Here is a 25,948-nt window from a genome sequence, read left to right as displayed (position 1 = left end):
TAAATTCAATTGTGTTTTTCATTCTTCCAAGTTAATTAAACTGTAAGACGTAGATAGAAAGCGTATACCGTATAAAATAATATAAGTTAATTAAGAAAACAATGAGAGAAATTCTATTTAAGAAAATGATAATCCATGCGGAGTTACTTTGAAATGTACACGTTCTTAATGATGCCAAATTTGAGGAAAATCTACAAAGGATTTCAATATGTTCATAACATTTATCTATTACGTTAAACCTACTATTTCATATTAAACTTTGAATAAATTTTCTTCATAGATTTTATGATATCTCTATATCTATAGCTAATGTAAATATTCGATTTAATTATAATGATAAATATGATATTTGAACAAGTGACAATCTATGGAATAGTAAAATAATTGCTATGACACATCTAGTGCTTGGCGTCAAACCTCTGAGTCTTCTTAAGGCTATTTTTTCTTTTCAATTTGTAATGCTAGTATCAAAATTCATACAAAAGACGGCCAAGTACACTATACATAAAATATTTTACAAACTTTTCTTTGTTACACTCCTAATCCGGCGAGTTTTCAATCGATAAATTTCGCCAATAAGACCTCTTTTTGAGCTGCCGCCTTTTGTACGTTTTGCATTTACAGTTTCTAACCCATTTATGTCTTCAGGATTTCAAACCACGTCACTTTTATCGAGCAGTCCATTATTGCTGTTACCGTCTTCTTGTCAAATGTGGTATTCCCGGAGAGGGCGAACAGACTCGGCGGAAGATCGCGGAGTAGGGTCTACTCCCGAAAGACCAAGGGATCCACTTCTGCGGACGACGAGGGTCTTGGTGCCGTAGTCAGTCACGAAGTTGTCATTCCGAGTTGGAGTGTTTGCCCTCACGCTTTGGTACCCACAGCAAGGAGGATACCTTGACGTCAAAATCTTTTTGAAAGCTTCCCTGAATTCAGTGTTAAATATCGAGTATATTATTGGATTGAATGCCGAGTTCGAGTAGCCCAGCCACGTCAAGATCTTGAACGCTAAATCTGGAACAAATTGTTTCATTAGAACCAAATTATAATATAACTTTTCTCTTCTTACGACGCGCGACAAAGCCTTTTGATAAGTTGTACATGTTCATTCAAAATGTTTTGTAAAGTCCATTAAAGTTGTGTTCGAAGTTTCGTATATCATTTATGTCTATAATTTTGTTATCGAAAAAGTTGAAAGAAGCCGCAATATAAGTTGTAAAGAGACCTAAAATATTGTACGAGAAACTTAGTCAAATTCATACTTATTTGGTAATATGGAAAATTATTGGATTGTATGTTATCATTTTGTTGAAGACTTTAATAATTTATTATTTTAATTTATTATTTGAATATTGTCAGTAGGAATAAAATATTTAAAAAAATAAAACCAAATGGATCAAAATTGATTGTTTAATAAATTTAGTAATGCAATCTGTTTAAAACAAACGATGATTAATTTAAAAAGTGTCAGAAGAATATTTTTTAACGAAGTTATATCAACTTTTGTAGAGTAATTAGCTAGTCCATTAATGCAGTAATGAGCTGAGTAAAGTTTTAACTAAAAATAAACAGTGTTGGGTGAAATATTACACGAATTAGCGCAAGTTGACTCTCATTTTGGATAAGTTGTCAAGATTTTTATTTATTTTTGTGTGTGCTACTATCACAGCACGGATTTTTTTACATTTGAAACTATGCTGAATAAGATTGTGTTATTTTGTGCAAATAAGATACTAATTGGACGAAGACTATCAGCTTTTTAATCGCTGTTCAAATTTCGTCTGCTGTTGTCAGTAGTGAAACTGACAAGTTCTTCTCTACCTATCAAAATCGTCAATATTTAGAAAAAAATAATATGTGTCTCTCTACCCCAGTAGTCTATTGTGAAAACCTGTTAGATAAACAAACCATTTTCAAATCTAGTCTCGCTAAAGATCTAGAATCTTCTGAATAAATGTACCTCAGCATGTCACAGCAACTGAGGGTTCCACATCGACTTATAAAAAGTCCGATGACGTAAAATAAAATAAAAAAAATGCTTTTACTAAAATACTTTTACATACTTGTTCAGTTCACTTACTTCGGTTTTTGGTAAATAAAGGCAAACAATTTTCAAATGGTACAAGTTTCGTTATAATTAATCAAATCTCAAGTAATTTCGAACTCAATGAGAGTGCTTCGTTTAAAGCCGGTTAATATAATTTCCTATTGTTTACTTTAATATGGATAATAATAAGGTCTAATATTTCAATAAACAATAAAATATTTATCTAAAATCCGTACATTAATAATTCAAAGGAATTGAGAACATAGCGTTTTGCTCCTAATATTGAATAAAACTTAATAGAACCGCGCTATGAGATTAATATTTAATTCCAAACGGGAATGGCTTAGGTATTCTTCTTTCACAAAATTATCATAAAAATGCAAGGAGAAAGTGCGGCTCGGCGCTTTGCGACGATATTATTTAATAACTTTATAGTTTTTTAATTAAAAGAGGTCAGAGCTTGGTATAGCTTTTTAACTCTATTATATTTCTAGATTTAATTTATTAAACGCTCAACTGAATATATTTGCGTTGTACACGGTGGTAATGATCTATGCTATTTGGTGAGCCTCGCATTCAAATTATTGCAAAAAAGTTATGCTAATGACTTCAATACATAAATTGAGACTATTTGTCAAGTGGAGGAATTTAACTACTTAGGCTACTTATATACGTTTTTTTTTGTATATAGCAAATGATTGTACTGTACACTGTATTGTAATAAATAAATGATAAAAGCAAAAAAAAAAAAATTGAACATATTATATTTGATATTCCTTTAACATTAAATTCTGAATGAAAATAAAACAAAAGATTCTTATACCCTGAATTCATTGTAAAATATCAGATTTCAGGACTCGCAACTAATGTTAATAAATTGAATTGAAAACTCCTTTGCGACTACCATTATAAAGTCTCCATCGAATGTCTACTACTCTATCCAGACAAAAATTACTTACCCGGTATACAAGTTTTGCAGAATGCAGCAACAATATTCACACAGAAGAATGGTACCCAACATAGCAGGAATACACCCATGATGATCCCCACTGTGATCGCAGCCTTATGATCAGACACGTGGTACGGGGACGAGTGCACGTGTGTGTGTACCCGGGTTCGGACTGACTTTGTCCGGTTATCCGGCATTTGAACCGTTCGGGTGACTGCCCGGATTGATTTGACGTGTTTTTGAGCGTAGCAGTAAAGTCTGTGGAAGAAATTTTGGTGTTAGATATGGTAAGATTAGTTCCATTTCGGTGCAGCATTTTCTTATGGGTTAGTAACCTAGCTTGTTTTGTTAAAACTAATTTATTATTGCTTTATTAATTTCTAGATATTATAAGATAAGATCAAGGTTTTCTTCAAAATCATCGACAAGAGCCGAAATCGTATCGATGATAAAATCACTCAAATGGAAATATTACTTTTTGTGTAGGATTACGGAATATAATGTTTTTCAAGGTCGTCGCCCTTCGTAGATTCAACAGGCTTCATATAATACCAGGTAAATACATCATATAAAAGTAGAAAACCACATGAATATTTTGTTGCCGTGTTTCATTGCCAGACAATTTATAACTCTCTGGGCGCCTATAAAAGTCTCTTATTCCACAACATCGGTAATAAATATGGCAGAAGACTTTGATGTATTCGCACAAGTTTTACAGTGTTTAAGCATTTTTAGAATCTTCGAGCCAGGTTTAGTAAAGGACTAACTGTTACTCGTGAATTCACTCGCTACATATCGAAAATGATCCCACGGGAACATAAAATCGGGATAAAAACTATCGGGGTAGCAAGTTTCGTCTAAATCTGCTCTTTTTTTTAACGGGAAAGAGGAACAAGCATCCATGTAGACCAACTTATTTTACGTGTTTTTTTTACTATAGAGGCAAAAGAAATTTCGATTGTCTAGCTATAATATTTTTTCATAGCTGATAGACGGACGCACAGAGAGACAGTCTTGAATCAGTAATATGGTTCCGTTTTAACCGATTTTACCGATCAAAAAGGGACGTTAGCGAAAAATAATGTCAAGAAAACACACTCAACTTAGAACTCCCATTATATATTTAAGTAAACTTGAATGAACGTCGCTCGATTGTAAACCTAAAAGCTTATAAACTTTGAGACGTTAGACTTGACATATTGAAAGGTTCGATCAAAATTAATTGATCAACTTTCTCCTTTGGCGCTCACATATTGAAATAGAAAATTTGACGTGAGACCAAAAAGTTCCACTAACGGAGTTTCATTGAAACTTGATGAAAATTTTGTGTATTAAATAGTATTTTATTCCAAAACTAACCATGAGGCATACTTTCTTATTTAAACTCGATTTTATGCCGCTCCTTCAGAATCTAGTCCATCCAAAGGTTAAAGCGATAAGACCACCCATTGCAGCACCATGTAAATATTTACTTGTATCCAATCCCGTTCTTATGTGGTGTGCAATAAAGAATATTTTCTCTACTTATCTTTAAGAAGACTTATCCATTTTTCTGCTAATAGCATAAATGCTCCTCGTTTATTATAAATATTCCACTTTTGGGCATGATTTTGTCTAGCTAGTGGACTGTTAAGTATTGAAAAATTTGAGTATTGATTATCTGAATATGGTAAAGTATTTAAACCCTGAACGCAAGCCACTTGCATTGAACTCAGTACAAATGACTTTTATTCCATTTGAGAAAGAGACCAGATCACCGCGCTTTCTATCATTGGCATTGCCATCCCTACTAATGTGATGATGATTCAATTGACCGTAAAATTATTGTAAAAGATTTTTGCCTAAATAAAAAAGCCACAAGATAATTAAGATCTTTCGTACAAAGATTTACAGACAAGTATATTCGTCCACTATGACTTAACTAACATAATATACTGAAAGGCTTTTCTTCTGGGATACACGTTTAGGAAACAGATGGAACTCCATCAGTCTGTGCTAAGCTTATGTATCAACCTTGCAGGGCACGTATTTGTTTTGTTTCCACTTGTTTGCTTAGCGGCAAGTTTATTTGACACACAAAAAGTGAATTGGAGAAGTATTATGATTATAATCTCCTTTCTTTAAATATAAACATAATAATTACACTTTAAAATATCCATAAAAATAATATATATTTAATAGAAAAACAGTGTCCAATCGGCCACGGTGCAATTTGCTGGTGTGTGTGACTAGCAAATTGGACCGTGGCCGAACAGCTATTTTACAAATATTGAACACAGAATCAAGAAAATTATTTAGTTAACAAAAAAACAGACAAATGAGACCCTGTTTCTTTCTAAAGTCTGTGGATCCAATAGGGCAACTACTCGCCAAATTATTTTTTTAACAAAACACGATCACAGTTTCTCCTCCGAGCTATAAAAGTTGATTTTATTTTTTCAACAAGATGAATCTCTAGCGCGGATTATAGGTAATCTGGTTTCCTCAAGCCTTGTGTACTTAAATTATTATGGGCTTAAGAATCCCGGCGAAGTTGCCGGTTGCCGTTTAATTTAAATGAATAACACGAAAATCCGTATCTATAATTAATATTTATATTACGTTGCTTAGGCTTCGTAGATTTATCAAATCTAATAATAAACGATGATATTTTGTTGAAATTTGATTTTATTTTGACGAATAAAACTGTTTGCGGCTAGAAGATTGGCTGAAATTACTTTTGAGTCATGAAAGTCCGCCTAGATTTTAGATTGCCCTTATGAACTTAACATAAGGTGACTTTATACTTTTTATTGACAGGACTCTAGCATTAAACAAAGTGCTATGACCATTGGACAGCTTAGTGAAAAAACATGTATCCGAGTCTTGAAATACACCACTACGTATATTTTCTAATTCATGGATACATTTCAAAGTAATTTTCACCTACTAAAATCGGTGAAGGAAAACAACTGGTGTGTGGGGTTGAAACTCTACACTAATTATACGAAAAGAACTCGTTTTATATTACCTAATATAAAAAAATATGTAAATTTTGTTTTAGAAGGGGCATAAGACAAGTAACAAGCAAAATAATATCCAAGGCTTTACAAAACCGAAAATCACAAAACAGAGCACGTAATATTAGTTGTATAACCGTTCAAGGGTTCTTATGGACGTCATGAATCTCAGTTGCCGAAGTGTCATTAAGATAATATTTCCATTAGTCGCTGTATAAGGGAAATAGAAGAGGAGATATATTCTGTCTCAGTCTGACATAGGCCATTAGCTGAGATAAAGTAATAGGTAGGCGATGTATATGTATCGCCTTTTATTTTTGAGTATCAGGAGGGGAAAATGCATTGTAAAGGTGTTCAGAAAATGGGTGAAACAGTTATGATGAAACCAGTAATCGTACTTCGTACTAATATAATAAAGGCAAAAATGGCTACTGAACGGATTTAGACGAAACTTTTAACAGATAGTTTATAATCCTGCTTTTATGTTCCCGTTGTATCATTTTCGATTTTTTGCGGGCGGCCCCGGAACAAAGCTAATCTGTACTAATATATAAATCTGAAGAGTTTGTTTGAACGCGTTAATCTCAAAAAAAAAATTCTAACCACGTGGACGAAGTCGCGGGCAACAGCTAGTAGATAATAAAATGATAATAGCAATTCACAGTCAGTTTATTAGTTGTTAGATGATTTATTATATATTAACTTGTAATAATACCCATATCTCTCAAACTGCCTGCTGTAAAAATTAGACCTTTTAATGCAGTGATTGATGAGTTTCTAATTTCTATAGCTTTTGTGGACGAAACGTCGAGAAAATTCTTTACTTTTTTGTTTCTTTTTAATTTTAGTAAATTATTTGGATTTCATTTTTTAGCGAAGATTGATTCTTCTAATAGGATTCAGTGCTCATTACCCACATATTATGTCTGATTTCAATCATATGTAAAAATACTGTATTTGGAGTTTGGACAAATGTAACGTTAGAAATTAGCCTCAAATTACATTGATCTGAATTATTGCATCTTAAAACTCGAAAATAAATTCTTTCAACTTCATAGCTAATATGCTTCAAAACTCAGACAATCTTCTCGTTTTGGTTTATTCTTTGCTGTCTTTTTGACGACTATTCTGGAGACTATGTTTAATTTTCAAAGATTCGATTATAGAAACATAATATCAGGATAAAAACAATCCTATGTTTTAATCCTGGGTGTTAACTATCTGTGTACCAATATTCGTCTAAATCCGTTCCGGAACAAACATCCATACACACAGATAATAGGAATAATTATTGAAAAAATAAAAAATAAGTCTACTATTTTCAAATCGTATTGCATTTTAAATCAAACTATTTTAACAAATGTTTATTATTTTAATATAGACAATTGTGTGAAAAGGTCAGAGGTCATAAATCTTTCCGAAGAGCGGACACATTGGTCCCTAAAGTAACATTATTTACTTCCTTATATAATTATAATGATGATCATATTTGATAGATCGTCGGACCCCGCTACATTTAGATGGAGTTTGCCTCAACAAAACTGCTTATTTATTTTATTTGGAAATCGTGATCTATCTAAGAAACCTAGTGATTTATTGGTCAAATATTGATACATTGAAAAAAAAAATCATTAAGTTGATACATTGAGTATAGTAAATTTAACTCCACGAAGCGAGTGGTTGAGGTCGCCAAGCGAAACCAAATGAGCGCGACGTGTAGGACAAGCATTTGTGTGATCCATAAATACTTGTCCTGAAACTAGGTGTCTTTGTGCATGATTTAATGTTTGAATCCCCCGAAACTCAATAATACTCATTGCGGGAGTCGTTAAAAAAAATGTTGTTGTATCATATTTCTAAACCATCAGCAGCTATACAACACATTTTATCGACGTATGTGTGAGACGGTTTCATCTCTAGTAAGGAAGGATTTTCAGATAATGAAGGGAAAGCCCCCATTGCGGTCTGTGGCTGGGTGACCATTTGTAAACACACCAAGACCCACAATACACCTTCCGTGGCTCGGTAAGCAGATGAGCTGCAACCACAATCTTTTGAAGCAACAAATTGTTATTGAGGAAAAGAGTCGTATACTACGTGTAGTGTGCAATTTTGCTTTCAAAACTGTAAATTTTCTATAACGGTATACGGTGGGCCTCCCGGTAAGGTGGCCGTGGTTTTGGATTACATGATGTTTGCATGTAGAATCTTAGTGTCTTAATCTCATGTAGAAAACATTTTTATATATTTTTGAAACTAAGAAAATGCACCCTCTTCAATCATACGTTAGTTTAAAAAACGTGGGTGAAATAAATTATTAATTTTAAATTAATTATATTAGGTAATATGAAGGTTAAGTTCTAAGCAAGTATTTTGTGTTCAAAAAACTCCAGGAAGCTATTTTATCGTTTGTATTTTAAAACCTTCGTCTACATTTTTTTGGGAGGTTTAAAGATATATGTTTGGTATCTATACTTTACTTAATATATAAAGCTGAAGAGTTTGTTTGTTTGTTTGGAACTACTGGTTCAAAACAAAAAAATATTTTGAGTTGAATAGACCTTTCATGCAGGAATTTTTTAGGCTATATACTATTACGCTGCGACTAATAGGAGCGAAGATACAAAGGAAAATGTGGAAAAAACAGGGCAGGTATTAATCATAACTTATATTTTTCTTACCACATAGTTGCAAATAAAATGATAAAATTGGAAAATTAAATTATCCGATCATGCCCCTTTGTATGTTTAACTTAAAGATCTAGAGATCTAGAAATATATCTGATTTATGTACCTAATCGCTCGTAAACCTCATCTTAAATTCCAGTTTGAGATAAAAACATACAGAAGCTTTTTAAAATCAGGGAACTGTTAAAGATTATTTATAGAATACTTGAAGTAAATTGCTTAGGATTTTAAATTTCTCCCTTGTAACAACAAGTAAACTAAAATAAATACTGACAAAAGGAACTGTTTAGTCTGTCAGACAGATTTCTGAAAAATATTAGATACGTATTTTTAATTTTATCTCATACGCAAACAATGAAGGTGATACAGTGAAATCTAATCTCGTGTGACGTCACACACCAGTACGGTTTTTCTAGTAATTGATGTTGCAAGTATTTGAAAAGATCAATGCTTGTTCTTTCTCTTGACAACATTAGTTCAAAAGTTGGAGATTTATAGGCCGGTATCATATCATTTTTTAGACTAAGATTACTTCATTAGGAGATCACTGGGGACTGAAAAACTAACAAGTCACAAAATTACTTCATAACGACTTGGGAACAGATAATAATTATGTAAAAAATTATGCGAAAAATCTAAATAACCACGTTTTTAAAAGCCACTCCATTTGAATGCTATCCAAATCGGTTTAGCCCGTTTTATAGCCGTAAATTGCATTGGCATCGTATTTGAAGCTACCCTGAAAATTTCAGCTTGCTAGCTAATCGGAAAGTGCCTCAAAATTTAGTTTAAAAAATCCAACCAGGACGACAAACAAATAAACATGCAAAAAAGCGAGTGTACATAGACGTGGGAAACATATCCATTTCGATGTCTCAGAATTGAACCAATACCATAATCCTTTATCATTGGCCTAGCCTTTTCCCAAATATGTTGGGGTCGGCTTCCAGTCTAACCGGATTCAGCCAAGTACCAGTGTTTTACAAGGAGCGACTGCCTATCTGACCTCCGCAACCCAGTTACCTGGGCAACACTGAACCAATACCATAATATAATAATGAAATTAACTCACCTGCAATATATACTTATCATGACAATGCAGGGCAATATGAAGGATATACAGCTCGACACGACGGCGTACGTCGGCGTCAGTACCAAGGCGCACGTCGGGTACCGCGGCGGCTTCTGCGTGGCGAGAGCCTCTTCGTCAGGTCTGTGGAGACCGAGAGATATGGGGAGGAAGCTGACCAGGCCAGCAAGCAGCCAGATCATGGCGATTGTTACTACGGCAACGCGCCGAGTCACCCAGCGACCGTATCTGTGAACGAAAACGAATTTAAAGCCTACGTTAGTCCTAGTACTATTTTTTTCCAGTGTGTATGTATAATAATGGATACGTTTAAGAATCACTGCTGCAATAATATGGAATATTTTAATCTAATCTTTTTTCCTGAAAAAATATATTGGTCACATTACAGTGAATGAAACTTACGCGTCACAATCCTTATCCTTACATATTATAAAACAAAGCCTGTCTGTCTGTCTGTTCGCGATAAACTAGAAAAGTACTGAACGGATTTTTATGCGGTTTTCAACGATTGATAGAGCAATTCTTGAGGAAGGTTTTAGTGTATAATAAGTTTAGGTTTTGTGTAAACTGACGATATTACAGCGATATTAGTTAAACATGTCGGAAAAAATTAAGCCATTCGAGAGCTTTCATCGAGAACGCTGCCAAAACCTTTCGAGTTACAACAAAACAATGTATGGCAAGTTTGTACCTCTTTAATAGATCTGCAAAAAAGTCCGCGGTGGTATATGTCTATCTTCCAAGGATAACCCACAATAACCATTTTTATGTGTTTTCTTAATACAGTAAAATTATTGGTTACTTACGAACCTCTTTTTAACAATACAGTATTAATCCTTATCAAAATAAATAAGTTAGATATATTATGCATGTAATATAGAACAAAATTGCCTTTTACACTACGCCAAAAATGTGTTAATAGGTAATGAGTTATCGTAATATTAAAATCTCCGCGCGAAAAATTTAAAATCGATGAAACGTAGCGAAGATATCGTTGGCATCTATATACTAATTGTACTATATATATACTAATTACTATGTATATACTATGTATGTACTATGTTTATACTAATTGTTTGTTTGATTGTTTGTTTGAACGCGCTAATCTCAGAAACTACTGGTTCAAATTGAAAAAATATTTTTGTGTTGAATATACCATTAATCGAGGGAGGTTTTAGGCTATATGTATATCATCACGCTGCGACCAATAGGAGCGAAGAAAAAGTCATAACTTATATCTTCTAACCACGCAGACGAAGTCGCGGGCAACAGCTAGTTGAGTATAAATTTTACCATATCGTTACGTCACAAGCTCTCTCCTAAACTTTAAAGCAGCTAATCTTTGTCAATTTTAGTTTTTTCTGGAAATGTAAAAAATACTTGTCTACTTTAAAATTATATAACTCGGGGACTCATTAGTATTTTTATTTTTATTCTCAGTTATCATCCCTATTATGAACGTGAAGGTTTGTATGTGGTGGGTGTCATATTATGGATGTATGTATGTTTGTTACCCTTTCGCGCTAAAGCCACTGAACAGATAAATTTACGTATCCAAGTTAAGTGTAATATCACGAAATTATATAATTTATCACAACTAATGTTGAAAAGTTTACAAATAACAAAAGATCTTTATGAAGGCAGAGAAACGTATTGAATATGTATTGTGTATTATTGAGATCCATTAGGGAACACTGTTTTAGTTTAACTGTAAAGTTTATAGTTGTTGAATTGAAAACTCTTTTAAAGTGGTGATGGATTCTACTTGCAGAATAAATTGTTCATTTCACTGGACCTACGAACACCTATGTACAGCTTACACGTATAAACAGCCCAAAAACTTCTCAAATGTGAGACTTGCGAAACAGGGTTTTGAGAACAGGCTGAATTGAAACAATTAAAAAAAATGTCATCCACCAAACGTAACGTGTGAACATTATTTTTTTTAACATTCCTAAAGCTTATTTTTTTTGCGCCTGAGTAGCCATTCTTGTTTGTTATTAAGTAGTATAATTATTTTTTACCTTTCTATTATGTGCCTGTTACTATACCTAATAAGTGACAACCACGATTGAAGTCAATCATAAAAGTTAGTTAGCTATAAATTAATATTAAAAATATGAGTGTGTTCTGGTTTCACAGATAAGTTAAGCAATAGATTACGATAATTCAATAAACTGGCCATCGTGATGGCTATGATGATAGCGTGATTTATACGAGCGAAGCCGCAGGCTAGAGTGAGAGCAAATTAAGCAGAAGTGGCCTGTGGCTGTCAGATCAGCCGAAATGGGCCGAAATGCAATTTTGCAGCAGATTAACGCTCTAGTACTTAAAACTGGCGTACCCACTGGTTAGCTATTGAATTTCCAATTTCCTTTCAATACCAAAGAAGAGAAACTCATGATTTTATTCGCAGATCGCTAGTTACCTGAGATGACTGACTAGGAATTGCGTAAGAAAATCATCGTGCATCCTATCATTATGGGTATTGAAACGCGTCCAAGCCATTTTCACCTCTTTATGATGATTCGATCACTCAAGCCGGCCCCCAAAATGCAACAGACTGTTAGCTTAGTGTGCTGACCTCTGTCGTGTTTATCAATAATTTGTGTCATCTATACTAATATATAAAGCTGAAGAGTTTATTTGTTTGTTTGAACGCGCTAATCTCAGGAACTACTGGTCCAAATTGAAAAAATATTTTTGTGTTGAATAGATCATTCACCGAGGAAGGCTTTAGGCTATAAAACATCACGCTGCGACTAATAGGAGCGATGATACAATGGAAAATGTGAAAAAAAACAGGGCAGGTATAAATCATAACTTATATCTTCTATCCACGGGGATGAAGTCGCGGGCAACAGCTAGTCTATTCATAATACTTTCAATAATTGACCTTTATATAAAATCACTAGCTTTTCGCCCGTGGCTTCGCCCGCTTCGAGGTCGGTTATATCGCGTTTCCAAGAGAACTCTTCAAAAGTCCGGGATAAAAACTATCTTATGTTCTTTCTCAAGGTCTACTCTATCTCTGTACCAAATTTCATTAAAATCAGTTCAGTGGTTTAGACGTGAAAGCGTAACAGACAGACAGAGTTACTTTCGCATTTATAATATTAGTAGGGATTATAGTTCTCGTTCACAGTCAATATTGATCATTAAAATATTTGGGACTCAACACTGGTATACCTATAGTCGCAATGGGTCGTGACGAAACGACTCGAGACCTATTTATTAAGAAATTCTCGTCATAGTTTGAGGAATAGGTACCTTTTACACGTATTTAGTTTGCACTCCTATGTTGGTTTCTAGGTTCACAAGCGGCTTGGAGTAAATGTATGTTGACAAGAACGAAGATTAGTAGAGTAGAGTAATTTTTGAGCATACTCAAACGAAATTAATACGAAATGAATGTCGATAATGAATTTTTAGGACTGGTAAGATTGTATAAATGGAGGTTCAGGTTGTAAAAACGACTCTTTGCTAAAACAATTTAGTACAAATAATGAGGGTTTTTTTTATGAATATTTATTATAAATTCGGAATGTAAGTATATAAATACTGTCTACTGTATAAGCTGTCAGTGTCACTTGAAGGGAGCTGGAACTAGCTGGAAAATATAACGAGATCTAGGACAAACTATGTACAGTTTGTTTTTCTTGACACAGAAGAGAAAAATTTACTATTTAAACATGTACCTTTGTAACAAAAATCAGAACAAATACATAAGCAAAATCGTCTAATATAATGAGATAAAAAAATATTAAATACACAATGTTTAAGATTCGTCCTTATGAATGTAATTTTTTGAGTATAAAATATTTTTTAGACAAAGATACTCTGTTTTCAACATCTTCGTAAAACCATATTTTAAGCAAGTAAAAGTTATATTGATATTATTAAAAGTGGTACTAGTTGTGGTTTTAATATTTCATTCGATACTTTTGAAACGAACCCGAAACACATTTCTTTTGGAGTCAGAGTGTTCGCAATGCCTCAACGAACAACTTAACCTAATAGAAAATGGGGAAACAAACGAGAATCTCGTAAAATTGATCCCATGAGCTTCAGTTAACATGAACTGACGTCTAATAAATTATATGGGCGTCACTTATTGCCGACCATTTATTGGGCTGTTTTATCGGGTTCATATCATTTTTTTATATCCGTAGGTCCGTTCGTGGTCACATAACGTTCGGTAGGTTTATGTATCGTAAAGTCATTTGGTTTTAATGCTGCGTAGTGCCTCCGACTTATATAGATTTGTTGGATTTATGGGTGTTGCAGTATTCGGAGTAACTGCTGGAGAAAGCTATTTATTGGTACCAGAAGTAGGCGAATGGAATGTGTTGTTAGTTCTGGTATAAAAAGTGTGGACTTTTTGCAACATAACTTTTAACATTTCTTTACTTATTTTGATAGAATAATTTTTGATTTATATTTCTGACATTTAGACTACTAGCTAATGGTTTTGGCTTCACCTGGCTGGATATCAGTTTTAGCTGTAAAAATATTAATCTCATTTGACACAGTCGAATAAAATAGGCTAAATGATCCAAGGGGTCAGCTACCTCCATCCAATTTTCATCGAAATCAGTATAGCCGTTTGAACGTGAGGAGGCAAAAATAACACACACTAATAGATTGGTGACTCTGGGCTTCTCTCAACGGAAAACAGGCCAATTTAAAGTAATCTGTTGCACAACCCTTAAGGGAAGAGTTTCAGAACTTTCACGTAACCACGCATTCTAAGTTGAAGTAAGATGAACGAGTGTTAACCCCTTTCGGCGGGAAACAAACTTTCTGTGACAGAGGGTCTTAAATGCTACGCATGAGGAAAGTAAGGGGTGTGTTTAAGCAATGTTTTGACTGTGTTTCTGTATTTGGTTTGAGGGCATTTGATAGAACAAGAAAAGTTTGTAGATATAGTGTTTTCTTTTGTCTAATGCTTAATAGAAGTTGTATTTTTATCTTATTTTATGGAGAGTACATTTGAATAGGAAATGAATACCAAATCTGTAATCTGACATTTTTGAGAAGTAAAGTGACTTTGACTTGTCTGTTCAGTACATTAGAGCAGTTCAATAAGCGTCAACGCTCAGTTTTTAGTATGTCGACTCGAAAATGTCGATTCTAGTAATCTTCATTTGAAATGACAGCACCCGAATAAAATAAATGATTTCATTCTATTTATAACCGTTGAAGAACGTGAACATTTTGTTACCTACCCAAAAATTAATATCATCATTGTATTTTCATCATCAATAATTTTTTTATTTAATTGACTGCCATCACATAGCTTGCCTGTTGGTCTAGTGGCGTGGTTCGATTCCCAGCCAAGTAATATGTCTGTGTGTTTTTACACGTCTGTTCTTAGACATATTGAATAAAAAATATTTTTAGCCTAATCGTGTGCGACGAAAGTTTATAACTATTTTATTAGACGAATGTCCCTAATTTTGACAATAACCAAATTTCTTGAACCACGTGTTCAAGCGTTTGAAACAGGTCTGATTCTCTACAAATATTTGTTGCATGCCTGAAAGGGCTTCGTTACAAAAGGTTAGGCCTCTAGACTACCGTGTGGGTTTAATTGCACGGTCAATGGCACGCCGAGTGTTCTCGAGCCCGAAACGTGAACGAGGTAATATGGGTTAGTTGTAGACTAGATTGGTGAGCTAGGGAAGTGTGAATATATCGTCGATTTCATTTGTTTTCCAACCAACGTCAAAAAGGAGGTGGTTCTCAATCCGTCTGTGTTTTTTTCGTTTCGTTTACCTCAGATTTCTGGACTGGATGAAACGATTTACATTATCATTTTTCATTTAACTTGAAACTGCTGTCGTTTTCGTTAAAGTTTCATCAATTCTGTCTGAGTAAATTTTATTTAAAGTCGTTTTTTTGTTGGTAGTTACTACTGGATTTTTCGTGATTCATTTATTATTGTAGTGTATTTCCCTTATATTTGTGGTACCGAAATGTGTTACGGGAGCTGGATGCGAGCAGCCGAGGATAGATCTCGATGGCGTGCAATTCGGGAGGCCTATGTCCAGCAGTGGACGAATATGATGCTGATGATGGTGGTGATGTGTTACGTATGATGTTGCATTGTATGAAAGAAATAAATTTGAATTGTGTGTTTTTAAACGAATACACGGTAAAAAATATACTATAATAAGTCTTAAACATAACATAGTGAGTTTTACATCGCCATCCCTCCTTTACAATATTTAAGTCAAAAATACTTCTGGGGCTTTTTAGATAACTACACCAATGTTTCACCACAATTGGATCACTACTTTTGACGAATAGGAGAACAAACTACCAAAAAAACAAGTGTTAAATTCCCTTGTAGATGATGTGATGATATAATGAGATAAACAATAAGAAAATTAATCAAACGATTATGAATACATATTCTTCGACAACAGAATCCTTAATTAATTTATAACTTAGTATAGACTCACCTCAAAGGGTCTTTGATGTGTATGTATCTGTCCAATGAGATAGCACACAGATTGAGGATGGAGGCAGTGGAGCACATGACGTCACACGCAACCCACGTGTCACAGAACTGCTCACCGAACACCCAGTACCTGTACAACAAGATAATGAAACGTTACAAATAGGTATTCGAGATAAATAATTAAGAACTATCAAATTCAATAAAAACAAACAAAATTAATAGATTAAAAAATAAAAATACCCACGTTTTTAAATGTCATCTGATTCGAAGCTAACCTGAAAATTTCAGCCTGCTAGCTTATCGAGAAGTGCTTCAAACGTGAGTGGCAAAAATCCAACCGGAACGACAAACAAACAAGAAAATGAGTTTATAAAAACGTGGGAAAATCAATAGTTCAAATGTCATTCCTATGGAAAAGAACTGGAAAGAAAATACATAAGTTATAAAAATGCAATAAAATAATCTTTTAATAACATACTGTAAAAATAAATTATTACAGTATAATCTTATACATCTCTTATCGACTAGTTTTGGACGGGGTCCATAATCTTCAAAATTAACGTGAGGAAATTAATCCTAAACAATTACATGAATTCATTATCAACACAAAAGGTTTAGATAAAAATGATGTTTTCAACTCTAATATGAATATGAATATGAATTTGAGTATGAAAGGAATAGGAATAGTCATTGTTATTTAAGTCAGCCGATGGTAGTTATCGGAAACCGTTATTCATTAAAATAAATTCTATACAATTGGTCCAAATACATCAATCCACAGCTAATTCTTAGTTAAAAAATATTTGGTATTTAGGCGATCATGAGATATGACTATTTACATGAAATATCTTTTCCTACATTTTGACGTGTAAAAAGGGTATCAATTAAAAAAAATCTTGCCTTGAAAACATTTAAATCGCATCGCAAAAAATTAAGTCGAAACCCTTTAATATTGTCTAGTCTTCCTAATAGCTAGATTTAGCACAATTTAGTCGGCTGATCGCACTAAATCTTCTATTAATAACACCATTATGTTAAAGCATATTAATTAATAATGTACACACAAAGCCGATGATTTAATGCTAAATAAATAATGTTGCATTCAATTTTATGTTAGCACAATATTAATTTGACGGTAACTAAACGTGACGTCATTCTAGTGTCCGCACATTTGACAGGTGTCAATTAGAAATGCAGGATTTCAATTTGTTGTGTATTTGTTAGTTAAAGTTTTACATAATTCTGTCATGTCGTTTAAATTACTAGTATTATTATTTTATTCAGTATTAAAAGCTTAGTTCCATAAGAGATAATGATGATGATTTGTATGATGCTCTAAAATAGAAGATATATATTTTCAATTATTTTTAATGTCAATAAATTGTGTTTCAGATCATTGCAAACGAAGAAAAATATTTACACTACAAATGAGTTCGCTCGAAACGGTAAATAGATAAATAATATCTGTTGGAACATAAATATATACCTACATACATAAATAATAAAATTAAAAAATCTTTATTACACCTATATTGTAAATGCTGTGTGTATCTACATATATTAGGCATGCACACGAGAAACGATGTTATTCGTTATGCTGTTGGTATAAAATACATAAATAAATAAACTCACCCGAGTAAGTCATTGACTCCAGCAAAAGTCATGACAGCGGCGGCAACCAGCATGTCAGCGATGGCCAGCGACGCGAGGAACAGGTTGCCGATGCGTCGAAGGCCGCGGTCCGTGTAGATCGCGATGCACACCAGTATATTCCCAGCTACGCTCAAGAATATGAGCAACGATAGGAATATACCTGCGGAAAAACAGAATTTTAAAAGATTTTTTTAGATTACATTAACTGGTCAAGAGTGACCAGTATTCTTAACACTCTATCTATTTAAATGACTTACACACGTACAGTAAAATTATATAGGTTTTTAAGAACATAAATGTTCAACCGACTTTAAAGAAAAACAACATGTCTACTGAGCCTAATTTGATGAAATTTTTATGACATCAAATGAGGACTATTACACGTAAAAAAAGAAACAAAAACGGGTAATCTAGCTTACTGAGGTAACAGACAAAATAAAAAACTGACGAATTGACGACTTTGTCCTTTTTAAAGACAGTTGAAAAAAAACCACGTAAAGATTACACTATACTAGTTATACCAGCAAAACAATAAAGTCGTATAATCTTCGATTCCAAAAGTGATGATTACAATCAGCATACTTCCCTATCAACTTATCTACCTTAACAGTTCCAACTCCATGCCCGCTTATCCAAAGTCACGTCGCACAACTTACGAAGATCATTGATACGAACGTACCTGTACCAGTCTGTTAGTTTCAGGAAATTGGGCCGCTTAGTACCGAACGAGGCGCGAAATAGACTGGAAATATTTGCCCGCCCCCACCGATAGCACACTATATGTTATGTCATTTCCTTCATTTTGTACTGGAAAAAAGTGTGGAAAGTTGATAGTGCGACATTGGGGAAGTATAGAAATAGTTGCGATAAGTTTCGCTCAGTGTCAACGTTGACTTGTTTATAAGGATATCTGACATTTAAAATATTATTTATATTATATTTTTAAAGTAAAACTTCTTTAGGCGCGACTAACTGGTAGCTGGACGACAATGCAATGGAAGTCCGTTAAAACAATATGGTTTTTAAATGTTTTTTCATAGTTTATAAACCAATCAATCAAATTTAAAAAGAAAATAGCTATTTGTGGAAATATTATATTTTGCATTAATAAAAAAATATACGTACAATATGCATAAATTCTTGTTTGAATGATATTTCACTTTCTTCGTTCATCTGTCAAAGCTTACGATCTCATTTCTCTGATCTTCAAGTTAAGTACAAGTACAATGAGCAAAGAGGTTTTACTTCCATTGCGTGTGACGGTTACTCGCTCTTTCTTTTCAACGTTGAAGGGTTGACAAATAGCAATTTTAGAATTTGAAAAATTCTATCAATCAAATGAATTTTTAATTTTGGTTTTTATTATTTTGTAACTGAGTTCAATTTAAGTAGTCTCAAGTTATATCGACACACAAATCTGTTTCAAATCGTGTTCGAATAGAAGTCAAATTAAACAGACATTATGAAATAATTATTTCGTTCTTCTTCGGTATTACTACAAACATAGCTAAAGAGGTTTTTATTAAAATTGTTTGACGTAAAAATTAAATAGTTACCACTCAGAGCAGTTTCAATAGTATTATTTTGCTGTGACTTAAACTAAAGGGTCTACTGTTTCGTTGTTTTATGATCTATAAGTACTAATATTAAGACTACAATGGAAACCTTATTCTGTTTGTTTTCAAAACCATTTATTGCCAAACCTCTTTACCTATGTTTTTTTTCAGGTGCCTCAGACCGGTGAAAGGAAATAGGCCTTTTAGATACCCATGTGTAGCTATTTTGTATTATACGTGTTTCTGTGGTTATGGTACCGATCAATCTGATGGGATTTTCTCAGTGCTTTCCAAATTTCCGTGGAACGATAAGCGACCGGTAAACTGCGCTCACTCAGGCCTATACTATGAGCTGTTTGAACGGATACGTTGGTAAAGAGAAAGTAAGACGGCTAGCTATATTATACGTAGCGTTGTCTCGTTTCAGCAAAGATCCTGACTCAATTATATCTAGTAAATACCTACTTATGCTATAAATCGGATATCTAAAAGAAAATACAACGCAAAAGTCACATAACTCGAAAACTACTAAATCCCATAGGTGCCTCTAAGTGGCCCCAATCGCTGGGTAACCTTTCGTTACTACCTTGTCCTAGTATTAACTTAAGTGTACTGAAGCTAACAATCACTTTGTGTCAAAATGCCATTAACCTGCTAACAATATGAAAATAGATTACTCTGACTTAAAACGCGGAATTAATCACTGGAACTTAATCAAGCTTTGGTTAATGAAGATAAGAAACTGTCGGAGAGAACATCAAACAGTTTTACAAAGAACTCTTTGTGATGCCACCATGGATCTCCATACAAATCGATTTTGGGATCTATTAAAAGGTGGACATTTATCTATCAGATCATTCTATTGTTCGCGTTCTTGATTGTCATTTTTCGGTATTTGGATGTCATCAAAATATTATTTGTTAATAATATTATATACGTGGGGATTTTTAAGGTAACAAAATTTGGGAAAAGTACTGAAAATCTCAGTAAACCAAAACTTCTTTCTTTTTAAAACTAAGTAGTGTCTTTTTATTTCTATTTCGCTTTCTACTGTATGTACGTGTGTATGTCACTGAACTCCACCTAAACGGCTGAACCGATTTCTACGGGAAGCAGGCCAACATTTGTTGTAGTTTGTAATTATTACCATAATCTAGTAAAATATTGAGATGCTAACTATTTCACTTGACTGCCACTGCTGACAGAGACCTCTTTCACTTTTAGTCAATGATTGAGCATTCATTACCATTGTACACTGTATCAATTTCAGGATCAAGTATTTCGAATTCAGTTATCGGGACGATTTCTTTGCACTGTTGTTTTTATTTATTTATTTATCCTTAATGCACAACGTGTACAGTCGACCTTAGGGTGATGCAAAGGTGTCTTAAGTAATAATAACAGAACAATATAGGTACTAACCGACTAGTAGTATAGACAAAAGCGTGACGGCGTCCGGGTCATCTCCATCGTCGTATTCCACCGTCGTCTCGTTCAACTGAAGCGCCACCTGTGACGTCACATGAATTATTCAAGCGGCCATCTTGAATGCTATAATTGATGGTGGCTTAGGATATGGGATTTCTGGCGTTTTTACGTGGTATGTGTTATAAATGGATGGAGAAAATCTTGCTAGTCATAAAGAAGGATGATTGCTTTTTCAATGTGTGTATAGTTTGGAGACACAGTTTAATATACTCGACTTGTTTGAAAAGGCCCTTCATAAAGATGCTTCGGTGCATCGAAATAGTAAGTAGTGTAAGTACATACTAAAAACAGCAAATTCTCACCATTCAATAATTGGACATCCTAAAGGAGTACAACGGCTGATCAAAGTACATAAATACTTGACTCATTTTTTTCTTTTTTTCAATAAACTATTTTTTTTTGAGAAATCGATTTTTAATATTGTTTAAAAACTTTTTATTACACTCGTCATCGAAATATTTTAGTGATTTTATTAAGCTTTTCTTATTTAATACAAAATTTACAAAAAAGTACGTGTGAGAGTATTGTTAAAATAAATGAACGATTATTCCCAAAATGGTTCTTATACTATCAAAACTTTAATTTTAACTTCATATTAAATGGCTGAAGTTAACTAACAGCTTGTTCTTTTCAAAATATAAGTAACTTTCCCATCAACTTGTTGAAATATCGGGAGCGGTTTTCTTGCAACGTAACATAAATATTTAACACTTGACCGAGATCAAAGAAAATATTGGCGAAAAGGTTATTTTGCGATATTTTTAGAACGTGTTTTGATCAATTTTTGGTTAATATTTATTACGAACAATACTGAAAAATGTATTTCAACTTTTGGTTTAATTATTATTTAAAACGTACAAAAATTATTGCATTTGTACAGATATTATTTGAAAACTTTAGAAATCTTTGATATTGTCTGTATTCACATGAGGCACTCGCCAACTGATTATTGAAGATTCGCTTTAGTAAGTTATGTTTGACGGTAGAAAACCTTTTTCTAGAACAACTCCCGCAAAAAACAAAAAAAAAACTATGTAAGTATTAAATACTTATACACGGTAATTTTTAAATCGTCTTACTAAAGTAGCCCAGTTCATGTATCCGACGTAAAATACACCATGCGCGATTTTTTTTTTATCATCAACTAAGATAATAAGTTGGTACGAAGGAAATTTAAACAAGAGAAATCTGAAATATTTAAAAAAAATGATAAAAACGCCGCCGCCAGCGCCCCTCACCATTGTTACAAGGCTCGGACCGCGTTCACATCAGAGCTGTGTTTCTAAAAAACTACGAATTGCATAATAATATTGAATAAAAATTGCATTTTAAATTTATTCAAATCTCATAAATACCTATTTTTTTTATTATGAACGTTTTCTAGTCATTGGATACATGAACTGAGCTGCTTTTGTAAGACGACTAAAAAATCACGGTGTATAATTCCTAAACACAAACATATAGATAATTACATCCAAGCACATAAAAATTTATCATCACACAGATTTGCTCTAGCTGGGAATCGAAGCCATGTTCTCCAGTAAAGCAGTAATTGCCACTAATCACTAGACCAACAGGCCATTCAAAATCAGTGCAGCAAAATGTTATTTTGTATAATCCCTACTTAATATTATAAATGCGAAAGTAATTCTGTCTGTCTGTCTGTTACGCCTTCACGTCTAAACCGCTGAACTGATTTTACTGAAATTTGGTACAGAGATAGAGTTGACTTTAAGAAAGAACATAGGATAGTTTTTATCCCGGATTTTTGAAGAGTTCTCTTGGAAACGCGATATAACCGACATCGGCGCGGGCGAAGCCGCGGGCGAAAAGCTAGTAGTCGTAATACTTTTATAGCACACATCGGAGCTGCTTGTAATATTATTTATCACAACTAGTTGAGTTTCGGTAAGATTATTTCACTCAACTTAGTTAACACGATTAGTTGAGTAGCGGAAATTAACGGAAATTGTAAATACGTCTTGCCGAAGATGATAATATTAAAATTGGGATAAGACGTATTACTAATAACATGTCTTAACTTTGATGTAACATGTTTTGATAAAACAGAGGGTTTAATAATTTTCATTTGACTGATTTTTACCTTTATTGATGTTTTATATATTCTGGAGTTTTATTGGATGGCATTAAATAAATGTGAATCGTACGTATATTTAGGTATATTACGTCCAAAGGTACTTAAATATGTTTTCCCTTACGAGCTATATATTTTACGTAACTATATTACCCAACTAAAAACTGTACTAGGCTAGTGCTATCACAAAACGTGGTTAGCATAAAGATAATAAAGTATAATATTTGAGCTTTCTCTCAATAGAAATACAACAAAAACAACACAAGGCAAATTGTATATTGAACTAGCTGTTGCCCGCGACTTCGTCCGCGTGGTTAGAAGATATACATACGTTATAATTTATACCTGCCTTCTATCTATCTAACTGCCTTCTATCTATCTAACTGCCTTCTATCTATCTTGTAGGATTCAGTCAGCGTTTGCAATGTAAGCGCAAAAAATGTGTTTTTTTACGACCTCACATTAGAAACCTCAAAAACTGTAGTCTATGTGTTATTCTGATGTATAAGCTATATTGTGGTAAAGTTTCATTCAAATCCATTCCGTAGTTTTTACGTGAAAGAGTAACAAACATCCATACATCCATACTTACAAACTTTCGCCTTTATAATAGTAGTAGGATTAACTTACGCATATTTATCGGGATAGCCAGATATTAATGCCAGATATATTGTCATGATAGGCCTCCGGTTGGGTCCGAAACTAGTCGGGCTATCCGGATAATATGCATTAGTAATATATAATCCTTTTACTTTTTTAATAAAAAATTATATGAAATAAATCCTCCGCACCGCCAACACCGCCATTGCTATGCAATATTAAAAAAGGATCAAACATTGCCTCATCACCCTACATGTTTTATTTATTGATTACCAACAAAAGTGTTTTTTTTTTTGTGTTCAGCGGACTGACTGAATATACCAGTTCACTCAGTCTGCTTAACTCAAAGTTTAGTATCCTGTCCTCAAAAGCTCACTGGAATTCCATTTAATTTGGTGTAGAATGTATTAATTTATTTTTGTTTAAGAGACCTCAAAAGGAATTTTTAAAAAGATTTATTTTAAATAATGACTGGCGAGGAAGATATGTATGAACTTGCAGTTATATTTGTGCTGTACCATTTCTTGATAGGGACAGTAGCAAAAAGGTTTAACAGTCAGCAAAGATAACACTTACATTCGTCGGTAAAACAGAGGCGAACTCCATTTTAATGAAGTAGACTCCACCGGTGTTTCATCCTCAGGTCTTAGTGTCAACCTTCATGAGAAAGCTGTCTGTCTGGCTGCGGTCCCACGGCATATGTAGCGCCATTGTGTGATGTCACATATCTGTAAACAAATACAGGAATTATAGTTTTGACGTACAATCAACAACAAAAGCATAAACAATACTCAATACTTTATTGCTTCCATAATATAGTGAAAGTTACAGGTGGTAATTTTAAAACTGTCAGATCGACAGGAAAGTGAAACCTCTTCTGAATTTGACTTGAATGGGTGCAGAACCGCGATATAAGGCTAAAATTCCAATGTAGTATGAAAACCCTTTAAAAAAAAGTAAGTAGCTATAGCTAGTCACGTTAGGAAATAAAAGTCTCGAATCTTTTGAAAACTTGATGAACATCAAATTTTAGTACTAGCTGAACATTTATGGTGACTTTTTAAACTGACTTTGTTCAGCGACTTTTGTTCCTGATATTACTCGTAGTTGTAGAAAAACGCAGTTGTCCGATAGAACTCGATTTTGAACAAAAAGGTAGAGGGCAAGTTCTGTCATGGATTTTGTACTGACTAGGTTGTTGGTAGTGAAACTGCGTCTATTATTATGTTAGTGTCTGTGTTATAAAGTTTAGTAAAGTTTTTAGTTTTACGCGTATTTGACGCACACTACCAACAAGACTTAAAAAAATGACTCCCGTAATAATGAATTTAATCCTTGTGTCACATGCACGAAGACAACCAGACTCAGATCAAGCATTCGTGGATCACACAAATACTTGTAGTGACGCGCTCCGTGGGTTTGGCGTTTGGACCTCAACTTTTCGGCTCTCCGTGCAGTCAGAATAAGTTAAATTAAGACTTCGATATGCGGAAATGAGATAGCAAGCTACAAAATGTAGAGCTGGATCTTTCATCCTCAACTGCAACGGATTCACTTTAAGAGGTAAGCGCTTGAACTTCACCTTTGTATTAACAATTGAATATATTTAAGTTGACTGCATGTATAGCCGAGTGGTTGAGGACACCACGCCAAATGCTGTGCGCGCCGCAGATTCCCCATAAGAATCTTTGTGGCCCGAAAATATCCTGAGGTTGTCTTTGTGCACACCCAAGACAAGGATTAATTTTATTGCAGCGTTTTTTTTTTATAAAAAAGACGAAAACCTATAGTATAATCATATTATTATTTTTTTTCTTCTTCAAATACTGTTGCGCTGTTTTGATTTCCTTTTACATCAAATCTCTCTGTCACTCTAAGGTTTGCTGTAAGAGAACCCAACTCTGGGTTAAGCTCGCCTTTGTACATGAACTTTCCAAGAACATATTGTCCAAGTGTGTGCATTTCATCATTGGCCTAGCCTTTTCCTAACTATGTTGGGGTCTGCTACCAGTCCAATCGGTTTCAGCTAAGTACCAGTGTTTTACAAGGAGCGACTGCCTATCTGACCTCCTTAACCCAGTTACCTGGGCAACGGGATACTCCTTGGTTAGACTGGCTGTCGGACTTTTTCAAGCTTCTGACTACCTGTAACGACTGTTAAAGATGTAGGAATAACAGCCGGGACCCACAATTTAACGTGCCTTCCGAAACACGGAGGAACTCGTTATGACAAAGATGGTCACCCATCTACGGACCAACCACGTCAAGCATAGCTTAACCTGTGATCGAATCACTTATGCGGTTGTAGCTTAGCCACG

The 25,948-nt window shown here is 33.9% G+C and overlaps 1 protein-coding gene across 1 annotated transcript; it reads right to left on the bottom strand.

The window, feature by feature from the left end:
- LOC113495012 (dopamine receptor 1-like) lies at positions 1-24,608 on the bottom strand. Its single transcript, XM_026873571.1, has 7 exons — positions 24,207-24,608; positions 20,870-20,957; positions 17,871-18,051; positions 16,240-16,368; positions 9,755-10,000; positions 3,007-3,254; positions 1-1,014 (listed from the first exon to the last, which is right to left on the bottom strand). The coding sequence occupies exons 1-7, from the start codon at positions 24,234-24,236 to the stop codon at positions 707-709; spliced, it is 1,230 nt and encodes a 409-aa protein (XP_026729372.1). The 5' UTR covers positions 24,237-24,608; the 3' UTR covers positions 1-706.
- Between the last annotated feature and the right edge of the window lie 1,340 nt (positions 24,609-25,948).

The sequence above is a fragment of the Trichoplusia ni genome, chromosome 6, assembly GCF_003590095.1.
Source record: "Trichoplusia ni isolate ovarian cell line Hi5 chromosome 6, tn1, whole genome shotgun sequence".
NCBI lineage: Eukaryota > Metazoa > Arthropoda > Insecta > Lepidoptera > Noctuidae > Trichoplusia > Trichoplusia ni.
Note: the sequence above shows the minus strand (reverse complement) of the source record. Positions and strands in the feature narration are given on the sequence as shown.